This window comes from Coloeus monedula (genome assembly GCF_965178545.1).
Source record: "Coloeus monedula genome assembly, chromosome: 5".
NCBI classification, from domain to species: domain Eukaryota; kingdom Metazoa; phylum Chordata; class Aves; order Passeriformes; family Corvidae; genus Coloeus; species Coloeus monedula.
This window is the reverse complement of record NC_138785.1, coordinates 16,663,969-16,677,374: the sequence shown is the minus strand read 5'-3', so window position 1 is coordinate 16,677,374 and position 13,406 is coordinate 16,663,969. Positions and strand designations below refer to the sequence as shown.

Genomic DNA, 13,406 nt, shown 5'->3' with positions numbered 1-13,406 from the left:
GGTGCTCACTGTGTCTCCAGTAAGTACAAGATTATTTGGGAATCAACAGGATCTCATTAGAGTAGAATACAATGATGTACTGGATCGTATCGGACATTAGGAGGAACTTCTTCACAGAAAGGGTGATTAGACATTGGGATGGGCTGCCCAGGGAGGTGGAGGAGTCACCTCCTGGAGGCATTTAACGGAAGACTGGATGTGGCACTCGGTGCCACGGTCTGGTTGACATGGGGGTGTTGACTAGCAGGTTGGACTCGATGATCTCTGAGGTCTTTCCCAACCTAACAGTGCGGTTTTTTCCCACAAGACATCTTTTTCCTGTAAGATTCTCTCCGTAAGAAACCGATGGGACGTTATATTGTGTGGAACTCTAAGCAAGACACAAAAAACGACCCCCATGTCCGTGAGGGACCGGGGCTCGTCTCCCGCGATCCCCCCGCAGCGCGGCCTCAGCGCCTCGGGGGAGCCTCCCCAGGGGCCGCGGGCAAGAGGAGCGCGCCCTCAGCCCCCGGCCCCGCCCCGCGCTCCGGCCCCTGCGCGGATTGTCCCGCCCGGCCGCCGTAGCGGGGCGGGGCCGCGGCGGGCGGGGAGCGCCGGGAAGGGGCGCGGGAAGCGCCGGGAGAGGCGGCGGGCGGTGAGTGTGGGGCCGGCCCGAGGCCGCGCCTGTGCCCTCCGTGGTGGCTTGCCATGGAGCCGCGGTCTCCGGCCGGGACCTCCCCCGGGGCGCTGGGGCCGGGCTGGAACACGAGGGTTCCATACGGGGGGAGCGGCTCCAAGTGCGTGTGTGGTCCGGGAAAGGGACCCAGCCCTTGGGGCGCCAGCATCGCTGGTGGCAGTGGGTGTTGGTAGGGAAACAGTGAGGATGCCTGGATTCACGGCTGGAATTGCCCATTGCGCTTTGCCCCAGGAAGCAGCGAAATGAAGTTGGCACCGTACGGGTGTTTTCTACCTTAGACTGAAGTCACAGAACAAAGCGATGTTAGAGCAGAAGTCAAGCGAACACTGACAGAGGGGGTCTTGCAGCAAACTGGGTGCGTGTGCTGCGTTTTTTAACCACAGCATCTTTCCTCTGTGGTTTAATCACAAGCCTTAACTTAGTCTGCTGTGTCATCTGAAGGCATCCTTTTAAATTTATGCTTTTCTTGTATTTGTGAGCTGAGATCAAAACTACTCTTCCTGTTCCCGCACAGACATGGATGGACTGCTCCCTCCGCCCCTAAAGACATGCAACACCTACTTATGGCTTAGCCCTCTAAAACCATTTTAGCAAAAGGTTTTAGGGATGATGAAGCCTTTGGCGCTGTTGAAATTTAACAGATGCACAGTGGGGCAAACAAGGATTCTTAGTTATACTTTAAGAAGTAATAAAAATGCCAAAGGGAAGGTTTATTGCAGTGACTATAGGAGCTCTGTCTCCCCACCTCAACCCTTAAGATTTTGCTTTTATCTCCTTCAGCATTTTCTCCTGCTGAAAGCGTGACAGATCAGGGGTCTGCCTGTCTGTACAGAGGATTTAAAACAATGTGGAAGCATGTCTCTTATCCTAATGTTTTCACAGCTAACCTGAGATCAGGATGAGTCTACGGAAGCAAACCCCCAGTGACTTCCTAAAACAAATCATTGGAAGGCCAGTTGTTGTAAAATTAAATTCTGGAGTTGATTATCGAGGTAAGTTCTCCATCTGTCTCTCACAGTGAGTAAAGTAATTCATTGGGGAAACTGGAATAGATGCATTGATTTTGAAAAGAAAAACAGTGTGATCCAGAATCATGGAGTGTGAGAACAGAGATCTCAGAATGGTGACAGTAAAGGAGAAAGTGATAAAAAGGGGGGTAACAGTGGATTTAGAGATTTAAATTACTGATCTAAATCATTAGTGTCCTTGGTCACAGATGACTAAACTGAATGATTTGGAGTTTCTAAACTGATACTGGGAAGATTGTTTGGAATTCAACTCCTGAAATGGCCAAACTGCCCCCTTTAAGCACCTCATGTTGGAACTAGACTTTTCTTCACCTTTCTGTTCTCCATTTCCTAGTATAGATCTTGGGCTAGAAAAGCTTCAGAGTAAACCATGCTGTCAGTCATAACAGAATTCTTACACGAGGGGTAAGAGCATTATTGATATTCTTGGTTAAACAACTGCCTAGACCTGTGTTGGATCAAAACTCACAGAGATACAGGAAGAACTTTAGTGTAGCTTTTGCCAACTTCATTTTAACACAACCCATCAGTTTTATTCCTGATTTCTTCACCCTACTGTATATAGGATTATAGATGTTTTTCAGTAGCAGATTAAACTTCTCTGTGCAGTGAAATGTCCTGGTCCTGCTCCCATTAAGATAACAGTATCAACCTATCCAATTTTTTTAGTAGTATCCAAACTCAATTAAAACTAATCATGTATCTTCTATTGTGCTCTATTAAGAGATTTTATTCTCTAATTACTTAAACATGATGGTTCTGCAACACATCCCTGCTTCAGAGAGGTTTACTTCAACTGGCTTAGCTTAGCACTTGTGAGAGGAGACTTGTTTGTTCTGTGACAAGGAATCTATGCTATGACAGTTTTAATTTGTTTCTGTTCACTGATGGAGTGTTCACTGGCACTTCCTGTTTCTCTTCAGTGTTACTCAGCTTACAAAATTTGCAGTCTCTCATTTCTTTGAGAACCACATTGTCTGAGCACTTCAGGTGGGGTTGGTGGCTTAAAAAGTTCACTGCCTCTGTCAGTTCTTTAGTGCAGGAGAATGAAGAGAGCTCATTAAAGTCCATTAAAGCAAGTCATCATTTACCTGAGGGTACACACGAGGCAGGGCCAAACCAGATTTGGTTTTTTTGCTGTACTTCCTATTTCCTTTGAGACCATTGCTACCTTTCCCTTGGTAAGATCCATTTATAAATGCTGTAGATGAAATACTCAACTTTCCCCTCAGCAAAGCTAGTTTAATGTGCCTTCAGTCAAAACACCATGTTAATTGAACAAGAGTTCCTTGAACACCCGTATTTGTCATGGATTTTTCCCCCCTTCCCTTCCTTATTTCCCTGTGCACTGTTTTGATCTTGTGACAGAAAATCTGTGTAGTGTTTTCATTTGAATAATATGCACTTAGTTTTTTTTCTGCAGAAATGTGACCACCAGTTGTAAAAGCCAAACATTTACAAAACAGCATCTCAGACTATTGTTGCAGATCTGTCCAGATTCTCCCCCAGGCTGTGTTGCTGATTTTTTTATTGCCTCCACCCTCTGAGGCCCCACATGCACCACCGTGGCCTCATGCAAGTGTTGATGTGTAACTGTGAAATGTTTTGAGTCGTTGCCAAGTGCTGCAAATATTCAAGGCAGGAAGCCCTAGGAAACAATCAGGGATACATTAATGTATGATTTCTGTGTGTAAAGATGGGTATATACATTAAAACATCTCTACATACAGATAAAACAGATAAATTGCTAGCTAGGATGGGCAGTGATCATATTTGATGCCATTAGTGATGTAAGAGTAAACACAAAGAAAAGGAGGAAGAGAATGAAACAACCATGAATGCACTCTAGGAACAAGAGTTTGTAAATACTGCATTTATGGCCCACTGAGTGGTAGCTTGGGTAAATCCGCATGGTCCAATTCTCATTTTGGACAAACAGATTTTTGTTTTCTGTTGTGTGGATCCCTCAGGATTCCTAGAGTGGAAAAGAATCCTGACTTTGGTTTGGGTTTTTTGGTGCATTTAGTGACACTTTGTGAGCAGTTTTTCCTCTGTCTGTGGAAACAATAGAGAGAAAAACAGAAAGGAAAATAATAATCTTTAAACCATGACACATTGGCAGAAGAAGTTGAATTCCTGATTATTAACTGGAAGATCCTACAGTAACACTTCTGAAAAATGAGAATGTGTCCTGAGTTTTCTCCCTCTTCCTAAGTACAGCCAAAATACTATTATTTCAAGTTTGACTGCTAGATAAGTAGCTAGGTGTTTTTCAAACAGAGGGAAAATTATTTAAGTAGTATTGTCTCTGCAAGGATGAAGTCAGGAAAACCCACAGGCAAGAGGAAGATAAAACAACTTGTAAAAAGCTGTATTAATTGTGTGCTACTAAAACGCATGTTTTCCTGATCCAAAAAATAATCTAATATTACAAATGACATATTTTTTTCTTTATTGCATTATCTAAACGGTGTAATTTTATTTTTGTGGGAAGATTTCAGTGCCCTTTGTTGAAAAATACGTAGAATTTTGTTGACATCAAAACAGAGACTTGCAGCCAGTGTTCTTCTAGATCTGTAAGCATGAAGACAAATACGTGTATGCTGTCCTGTATTGAAAGGGTTGTTTTTCAGCTGTATCCTTTACAAGTTTTGCTGATAACTCAGTTTACATAGCTTTGTCCTTAGGTTATCCAGTTACACTTAAGAACCTGTGGATATTTTTGGTGGGTGCTTAAAACACAAGTGAGAAGAGACAACTTAAACATTCAAAGTGGAAATTGTCCATCTTTTGAAGTAATACCTTAATAACTTCTTTTTTTACTCCCACAACTCTTACACCAACTGATAACATTGCTACCAGAGTGCCTGGGATTCCTCTCTCCCAGCTGAATTCTTTAAAGATACCTCTCCAAGCTTGGATTTTTAGTTTGTTATAAAGATATAGGGTAGGTTTTTTTCCTGTACTGTTCAAACACAATGCATTTTTGTTTATTTTAAAGTAAGTTCAAGCTGATTCTCTTAAACTGCCACTGTTTTCAGGTGTCCTGGCTTGCCTGGATGGATATATGAACATAGCTCTGGAGCAGACTGAAGAATATGTAAATGGACAATTAAAGAACAAGTACGGGGATGCATTTATCCGAGGAAATAATGGTAATTCCTACTCCTTCTGTTGCTGCACATTAGAAAATTGTGTTTTGATATTCTGAATCTGACGGGTGGTTGAGGTGCAAGTAAGCTGCCTGTAAGCCTAAAACTAATATTCCTTCTTGGAAATCTTAACAGTATTTGCTTTTTACAGTTTCACTTTCCAGGGTCTGTGCTTTTCTGCATTCCTGTGGTCCATTTTGCTTCTGAACTTGAAGTTCATTTAGAGAATCATGCTCTTTTCTAGTCTTCCTTGGAGCTTATTTTCTACTGTTTGACAAGCTTACTCTTTTGCACTTACTGCTTGCTTAGATGGCCCCTGCACCATAAGAGTTTGTGTTTTCTAGGCAAGCTACTGCATAAATTTATGCTACAGTGCAGCTATTACAGTAACACTAATATTTTCTGGTGAAGCAGTTTTCCAGAACTGAATGAATGCTGATCCTTAGTTCTGGAGGCTATTTTCATCTCTTGAGTAAAGATTTTACCACCAGTTAAGAAAATCACTCATGCTTTAATATCAAGCCTTTGAATAGCTGAGTGCAGTAGGTGGATTTTAGTGCACTTCAAGGACAATCCCAGGCTCCTGAAATGACTCCCTGGTATCAGGCTGTAATAGCAGGACATGCCAGGGAGAAGAGTATCTAAAAATAGAAAAGGTTCACAAGTCGGATGTGAAGAGACTTGAAGAGGAGGTAAATGAAGCAGAGTTTGACTGAGTTGCTTGGGAAGAAAATGGAGGGATGGAATAAAAAGACACAAGGACCAAATCCCATGTTAGAAAAAGAGTCAAAGAGGATGTGGTACCAGTGTAAAAGCATTTTAGGTGGAGAAATAATCCTTGAAACAAGGCCCACCCTTGCTTTTTGCAAGGCATTTGGATTTGTTATGCTAAGGACTGGAGTGACATTACAGCTGGAGAATCAATTAAGGAAATAACCTGTTATGAAAGTTAAATGGATAAGAGGCAGAAGGCTCAATAACCGGCTGGACAGAGAACTGAAGACATCCCAGGTTTAGTAGCACAGTATCATGTTGTGAATGGATCTGTTCTGGGGATATCATCAGCCAAGCAGGAGGAGGATGTGTGTTCCTTCATAACTAATCATTAGTTTTGCCTTAAGTGCTTGCGATTTCCAGCTTTTACTGAAAGATCACAGCATTAGTGTCTGACACCTGTAATTCTGCTGCTGAGGAACTCTCTCATGCTCCCCTCAGTAATACTGCAGGGCACTACCTTTGTTCTCTGTTCAGCCTACATCTGCTGGAACATAGTTGGGCTATGAATGAAATAAATACTGAACCAAAGTAATACATAATGGTTAGATCTAATGGCATTTTTTGAAACCTGGAGTTAAAAGTTGCCTGGCTTTGTTTGTGCTGAATGGGATTTATTACAGCATCGATTTACAAGCCATGGAAATAAGATGTTTTAAATAAAAAGGCTTCTGTGTGTTATTTACCAGTGCCCTCTTCCGTGTGCCACTTTCTCTTTTCCACAGTGTTGTACATAAGCACCCAGAAGAGGAGGATGTGAAGATGCCAGAAGGAGGCTGTTTTTTTGTACTTGTGAACCTCTTTGAAGTGATGAGCCCTATTTGATTTGTAGTTCATAATCTGCAGGTGAAATACACAAGTGTTTAAATATTTTTTTTAAATAAATGTGAACGGCTGTAAACTGCCTGAATGTTTTTGTTTCAAAGCACTGCTTTGTTCCATGGTACAGAAAAAAAAAAATAAAAGAGAAGCATGTAATAGTACTGCAAGACTAATTTGAAGCAACAGCTCATTTAATTATGCTAACAGTTACAAAAATACGGATTGGAAGGTAAGCAGGCATGGAGTAATTGCAAATCAGAGCCCTTTATTATGGCAAAACAATAGGTTAACTGACGTTGGGAAGGGAAATGCTAATGGTTTGGTGACAATGACCTGTCCCCTTTGGAAAACACAGGGTCAGCTTTAAATGCCAGTCTAGTAAGAGTCGTCGGGTAAAAAGTTCAGCTGTCCAAAAAATCGTGAATTGTGGATTGAATCAAGAGATGTAACACTGACACTTCAACAGTTAGGGGTGGGGAAAGAATTGAATCAAATGGAAGAAAAGCCTTAAGGGTGTAAAGAAAGCTCTGTGCCAGCTGAGGAAGTCAGTCAGAGGTGAAGAGCTCTCAGTTGGTATGTCAGTACAGCCTAGTATCTACTTCACCTCCTGCCTGTGTACCCCCCACCCTTCCTCTGCTTGGGGTGACCTTTTTCTTGTGCTGCTCTACCAGACACAATGGACTTTTTCAGTAAAAAGCCACTTTAACTAATACCTAAAGCTACTCCTGAAAACACACTAGGAATCTGAAAGCTTTTGTAAACATGCCACATGTGTCCTCTCCAGCCAGTTCCCTCTTTTTCCCATCCATTCCCCCCACAACCTGGTACCATCTCTATATTCTCTGTGTCTAGCCAGAAATGAGAACAAAAGCATTAGAGTATGGGGTATGCATTAGTGAGGGGGAGCCTCTGAGCAGACAACAGGGAGGGAAGTTGTTGTTTGTGTGTATTTTGCAACAATGCTCCCAGATAATCAAAGCACAGTGAGTAAATCCAGCTCAGTTTTACATGGATACTTATTCCAATTTATAACATGTATTTTCTCCTTTCACATGCAGTCAGCCAAGAAAAAAACCCAAACCAACTCTGAACATTCAGATATTCCTTTGCCCTGAGTTTTTCTGCACTTAACATCCACACATTGAGAATGTTCTCTTGTTCTTTGTGACAAAGTTACAAGTTAGGGTAATGTACCTCATGGTGAGGTTATTGAGCCAATTTTTTAAAGTGAGCTTTCTGAAGCCTTGCTTTATTCTTTGGACAGTTTATAATGCCTCCAAGAACAAAAGTACTTCTAGTTGTGGATGGATTAACACAAGACAACTGTGTGAATATAACATTATTTCGTTCTTCCCAAGTACCAGTAGCTCTGATGCAAGCAGGGAATAGTAACATTCCAGTTATCAAAGGGAGAGAATGTGGTCTGCAAATTTTTAATTTTACTGTTTTTTGAGATGGAGAAATAATTCTAAATTATTTTGCAGTCAGTAGTTAACCTTTCCACAGTAAGCACTTCAGAAACCATGACAGAACACACAAATAGAGTTCCTACTGTACAATATGCTTCAATAATTTATCATTTTGTGACAAGGGTCGAAAAAGGTCCAGGATATAAGACAAATCACCAGCTTGCTCTTCTGTAAGTGACTTTTTTTTAAAAATGAAGATGTACCTCCAAGTGGGGCATGCAGTTTTTCATTTGCCTTGTCATCTATATGTAGCTGGCAGGTTGCTGTCTGCTTTCAGTCCTGGAAACTGTCTGGATTTTGTTGTTTGGTTTTTTGTTTTTATTTTAATACAGGGTTAAATTTTTCTCCTTCTCCACACACCTACCCACGTATAGCAACACATTTTGCAGACTTTGATTTAATGTCAAGAATTTGCATTGTTAACTTTTTAACTGCAGTTCTGTTTCTATAGAACAGTTGTAATCTGCTACTTCTGGTGGTCTAATCACATACTAAACTCTATATAAATATAAATACTATGTGGTTTACATGCCAAGGGGTTTTTTAATGTATTCTAGGTCATGAAGTCACTATTACTATGTGAGGTGGACAGGAAGATTTGCCTTGAAGATCAGCTGTTGTAATTCATATTTAAATTTCAAAAGTAGCAAAAGAAATGAAGCATTTAATTCCCACAATCACTGACTTTCAGTTTATTTTACAAGATTTTACCCTCGAATTCATTTTTCAACCCCAGTGTTTAAATCAAGTAAACATTAAACTTGATTTCAATTAGGCAGTCCAGTGTTCAAATGTAGCCTGGTTTTGGTTGGATAAAACACTCATATTGGATTTATTCTACTTATCTTTTAGATTTTGACTTGCATATATTGTGTAGGACAACATTACATTTGCAAGTAAATCCACAGCTTTCAGAATTTCACCTGGAATGCTATCCAGAGTTGCATGGCATTATATATGTACATCAACATCAAAACAGAAAGGTTATGTTTCACAAACTCTTGATGACCCAGCCTAATTTATAAGCTCTTTATCCCACTGGGAGATACAAGTACACTCTTATAAACACAATACACCTTCATACACAAAGGACAGCATGAGATACTAGCGCTCATATCCTCCATGTTACATCATTTACCACATCCTGATGCTCTTGCCCCAATACCTGTGTATAAAACAGTTTCACTTGGGGATCAAGCTCATTGAGATCAGAATTGACAATGAAATATAAGTGCCTTGAACAACCTGCAAGCATTTGTCCACTTTTCTTGGAAGAATGTACCCAAAATTAAGTAATCCAAAACTAACAAACAAAAATTACTGAATTTCAAAGACTAAAGCTGCACTCAAGTTGATAGTACTTTTATGCAATGAGATCCCACCATAAAACCACAGCCATTCAACCACTACCCCACCCTCAGCTACACATTCAGTTCACAGACAGATTCTAGGAAGAGCAGTAACTGTGAATTTGCTACCTGCCCACACCACATCCAGCACAAGTTTCTTGCACTTGAAAAGCCAAACTGAGCCACATCTCCTTAAACAAAAGCCTGGCTGGGAGCAGCAGCACAGCATACCTCACAAAAACTAGAGAAAGTCTGGAAGAAGGCAAGTACTCACTGCATGGTGAAGCAGCCAAAGCTAAAGCCTGCAGTGCCCTGGAGTTGCTCCTATATAAAGGGAGCAGGTCATGCTAGGAAGGTTTTGTTTTAAAGGTGTATACCCTGACTACCACTCACTTTTACAATTAGTTTCCACCTGGTTCCTAGTTCAAAGGGAATCTACTGCTAACCACTCTGAACGTCATTCATTTGAGTTCTTTATATCTTTTTTGTGATGTTATGATGACAAAACAGCTACTCAAAACCTTTCTGAGTTGCCCATTAGTTCCTCAAGCTTTTTCACAGTTCTGAAAACCAGCTGTGCCCCACAGCTGTGTTGTTCCTGGGAGATAAGAAAGCATGAAAGTGTTTGCAAAGTGACAGCCTTGCAACGTATGACTGATGGTACCAGAGCAATGCCTGATCTTTAATACCCTGAACTCACACCTGTGGCCAGCTCCAGCCCTATGTTGGTTTTGAAAACAAGCAGGCTGTGGAGTCAGCAGTTTCAAGTCTAGGATTCCTGTGCCAAACTGTTCTCCAAGGCCTGAAATCAGATGGGAGGGGGCATTTTCTGGGCTGCTGTATTGACCCTGAGCGAGGGACCCTCGGCCACAGGATTCCTCTGCCAGGTCACCGTGACGGAGCTCACAGGCAGCTCCCACTCGGTGCTGTGATCACACCACCTGCCTGGCCTTGCCTTTATCTAACAGAGCAGCAGCAAGAGATCATCCTTTAGAACAGAATTGGGTTTGTGTATGGAAATTATAAAATAGCTCAAGTGACAAAAAGGGAGAGCAGCTCTCCATGGATGATTTGCATCTGCTCTGCTCAGCACACTGTGGGAAAATCCATGTGGGTTCTGTCTGTTGCCACAGGAATGTGGGGAGCCCAGCATCTGAGGGCATGTTCATTCTACTTGCTGTCTGTACACTTCATAAAGCAATCATTAAGCTGTTTGTTGCTAGGCCTTATCTCTCTCCCTCTCTCTCTCTCTCTCTCTCTTTCTCTCCCACCAACCCCTCCTCTAGAGCAGAACAGCTGCCCAGGTTGCAGCAGTTACCAAATAAAATAAAGGGTTATTTTGGTTTGAATTTGTGAGGGAAGGAGGCTCACACTGTATATTGCATGCATGTGTATGTGCCAGTTCATTCCCAGCAGTGACATTTTAGTCACTGTCACACTTCAGTAAGTGACAGAAGAACAGCAAGAATAGTCAACTGGATAAAAGGGAAAGGACCTGCCAGTACTTTTGCCAACCCTCTGCCTAACTAGCATCAGAAAAACATCCTGGTCTCCCCTAACACAGAGGCACAGGCATGCATAGGTCACCCTGAGATGCCGGTTTGTAGAGCTTGTTCTCCATTCTCCCTGTGGACTACCATGGGTTTTTAACCACTCATCTCACAGCTGGCCACTGCTCTTTGTTTTAAAGATAACTTGAAATATTCTTAAATAAGGTGGTGCTGCCAGCTTTGCTGGTTTAATGATCAGTTCCTTGTGGTCTGGGCTCAACTGTCGCCACCTTCAAGCTCTCTGCTTGATCAACCTGCCCACTCTTTCCTAAGCCCCCTCAAACTTTGTTCACAGGACTCAGGTGGCTGCCAGCTGACCAGGAGGGACTTGTAATTCATTAAAACCGTTATTATCCTGCAGCAGCAAAGTATTTCTCAGCCTGTCAATGAAGCAACCAGCTTGCTCTGGAGTGTCAGCTCTGTGTTTCTTACATCCATGCCCATATTACATACTGATCTCTACTGCACCTGCTCCACATCTGCTGTCCCTGTTGTGCCCCAGTGGTGTGGAGATGTAGAAGCAATCTGCAAGAAGGACAGAGTTTCTGCACCAAAGAGCCTGCAATGTTACTGGGTTTGTAATCCTTCTGTGCACTTCAGCAATCAAATTTCAACTTATATCGTTTATACTCTGTCTTAATTATCAAGGTATTATAGAGCATGCACAGTTTCCCCCCCCCAGTGCTATTTTAAATTCCTAACTGTAGTTTGTGGGGCTTTTTCTTCTAGAAATCCACTAACAAATGCTGCTGGGAAAACAATAGGCAGGGTGTAGGTTGTCTTACGTCCCCTTCTCCTTGCCAGCTCCCTACGGACAAAGACATTTAGGACAGGCAAAAGGCAATCCTCTCTCCAGTTCCAGCAGTGCCTGTCTGGGCCCCCTGGTCAGAGCGATGCGCTGAGCCCGGCTGAGCTCGAGTGACTCCAGCAGGTCACAGCCCTGGCCAGAGAAAGCTGAGGCAATGCTGTCCTGGTGGGTGATGCAACCAAAGGCTCTGAGAGGGCTGTATTTCTTGCTGGAAACATCTGCCTGTCACTTGGCATTTGAATGAGCAGTTGGAGGCTGCTGGTAGATGCTTGTGTCACGGTAGTGACTGTGACAGGCTTTTTCCACCTCTGAGGAGGAGATGGTTGTGACATTTGCTTTGACTGTGGCTTTGAAGCCACTGAGTTCCTGTGCTTGAGAGCAGGCAGTGAGGATGAACGCTGTGTAAGGCTGTACTTCTGATCAGCCCAGCAATTAACACTGTCCAGGCAGTGCCATCTGACCCTTGCAGCTGAACCTGTGAACAGCAGCATGCCCTGCCCTGCCAGAGGCTGCTGCAGCCTTGGAAGTGAGCGTGGACAGTTCAACACTGCCCTACATCCTATGCTGTTATAGATGGGTTGGATCTGTTTGAGCCTCTTCTCCCCACAGCTTTGCATGGTGCTCCAGGGGAACACTGAACACTGCTGTTTCAGGGTCTGCACTTGGCTGCTTTTCCCTATTTTCCAGGTGAGAGTCAGTGGAGAAATGGTCCTCACTGGAGCTGGCATAATGGAATCATGTGCCCAATCCATGACAGCAGCTGGAGAAGACCATGCAATGCTGTAACACAATGCAAAGACCCACATCCACATGGAATACTGTTTTCAGACCTAGCCACCATGCTGGAATGGTTGCAACGTGTTTGGTGTTTCTCCTGCAGATTGCCAGAGGTCTGGAGCTGCTGCTTAATTACAAGCAAAGGATGCTTTATTTTAGGAGTAAGTTAGGAAGGAAAACCATAAGAGACTGGCTGATTTCAGGAAAGGATTAGTCATCAATACAGCATAAAGGTATTCTCTTTTGTATATGAAGGATGGGCAATTACATACTGGAACAGAATCAGTAATTCAAACTTGTCCTCCCTCCCCCTGAACTATGCTCTGCTTCCACTGAGAAAACTACAAGACTTACATTATATCTTGAAATTCAGTGATTTTAAGGCCTCTTTCAAATGCAGAGGAGAGCAGGCTGATGAGAGCCCAGTACCACCAGTTTCCATACTTTCCAACCAGTTAAACAGCTGAGAGCTGGGCTGTCAGCAGCAGAACCTCAGCACCAGCCCAGCATCTTGTGTCTCTTCTGAAGGACAGGCTGTAGAGCAGGGCAGGCTGATGGGAACAGTGCTAATAAGTGAAGCATCTGCAAGCTTGCCCCCTGTTTTTTGGGGGTGCCCTAGGCAGAGGTCACCAGGATGCCCACTCTGGACAGATTCCCACACTGGTCAGATCCCAAACAGGATTACAGATAAGGCACCACTGGCAGAAATGAGCCACTGGCAGGGAGCAGGGCGAGCCTAGTGACAGTGGCCAGGGTCATCAGAGAGCCCTGATCACCAGAACAGTCTGCAGTGACAAGGTGGATCTGAGAAGCTGGGAAACCCAGGGACCAACTGCCAGCACAGCTGCAGCAAAGCTCGGGCAAGGAGCAGGGCTGACAGCCAGGACGTGAATACAGCTCATGTGCCGGGGGACAGTCACACTTATCAGATGTTTGGTACCCTGTGCCAGCTTCGGGGGATTTGTGGGGTGTTGATGGCTCCTTCTGGCAAGGCTGGCACA

At 43.3% G+C, this 13,406-nt stretch overlaps 1 protein-coding gene across 1 annotated transcript; it reads left to right on the top strand.

Moving 5' to 3' along the window:
- Positions 1-577: 577 nt before the first annotated feature.
- On the top strand, positions 578-6,535 carry LSM6 (LSM6 homolog, U6 small nuclear RNA and mRNA degradation associated). Its single transcript, XM_082281967.1, has 4 exons — positions 578-634; positions 1,559-1,668; positions 4,746-4,859; positions 6,356-6,535. The coding sequence occupies exons 2-4, from the start codon at positions 1,575-1,577 to the stop codon at positions 6,388-6,390; spliced, it is 243 nt and encodes an 80-aa protein (XP_082138093.1). The 5' UTR covers positions 578-634; positions 1,559-1,574; the 3' UTR covers positions 6,391-6,535.
- The last annotated feature ends 6,871 nt before the right edge of the window (positions 6,536-13,406 follow it).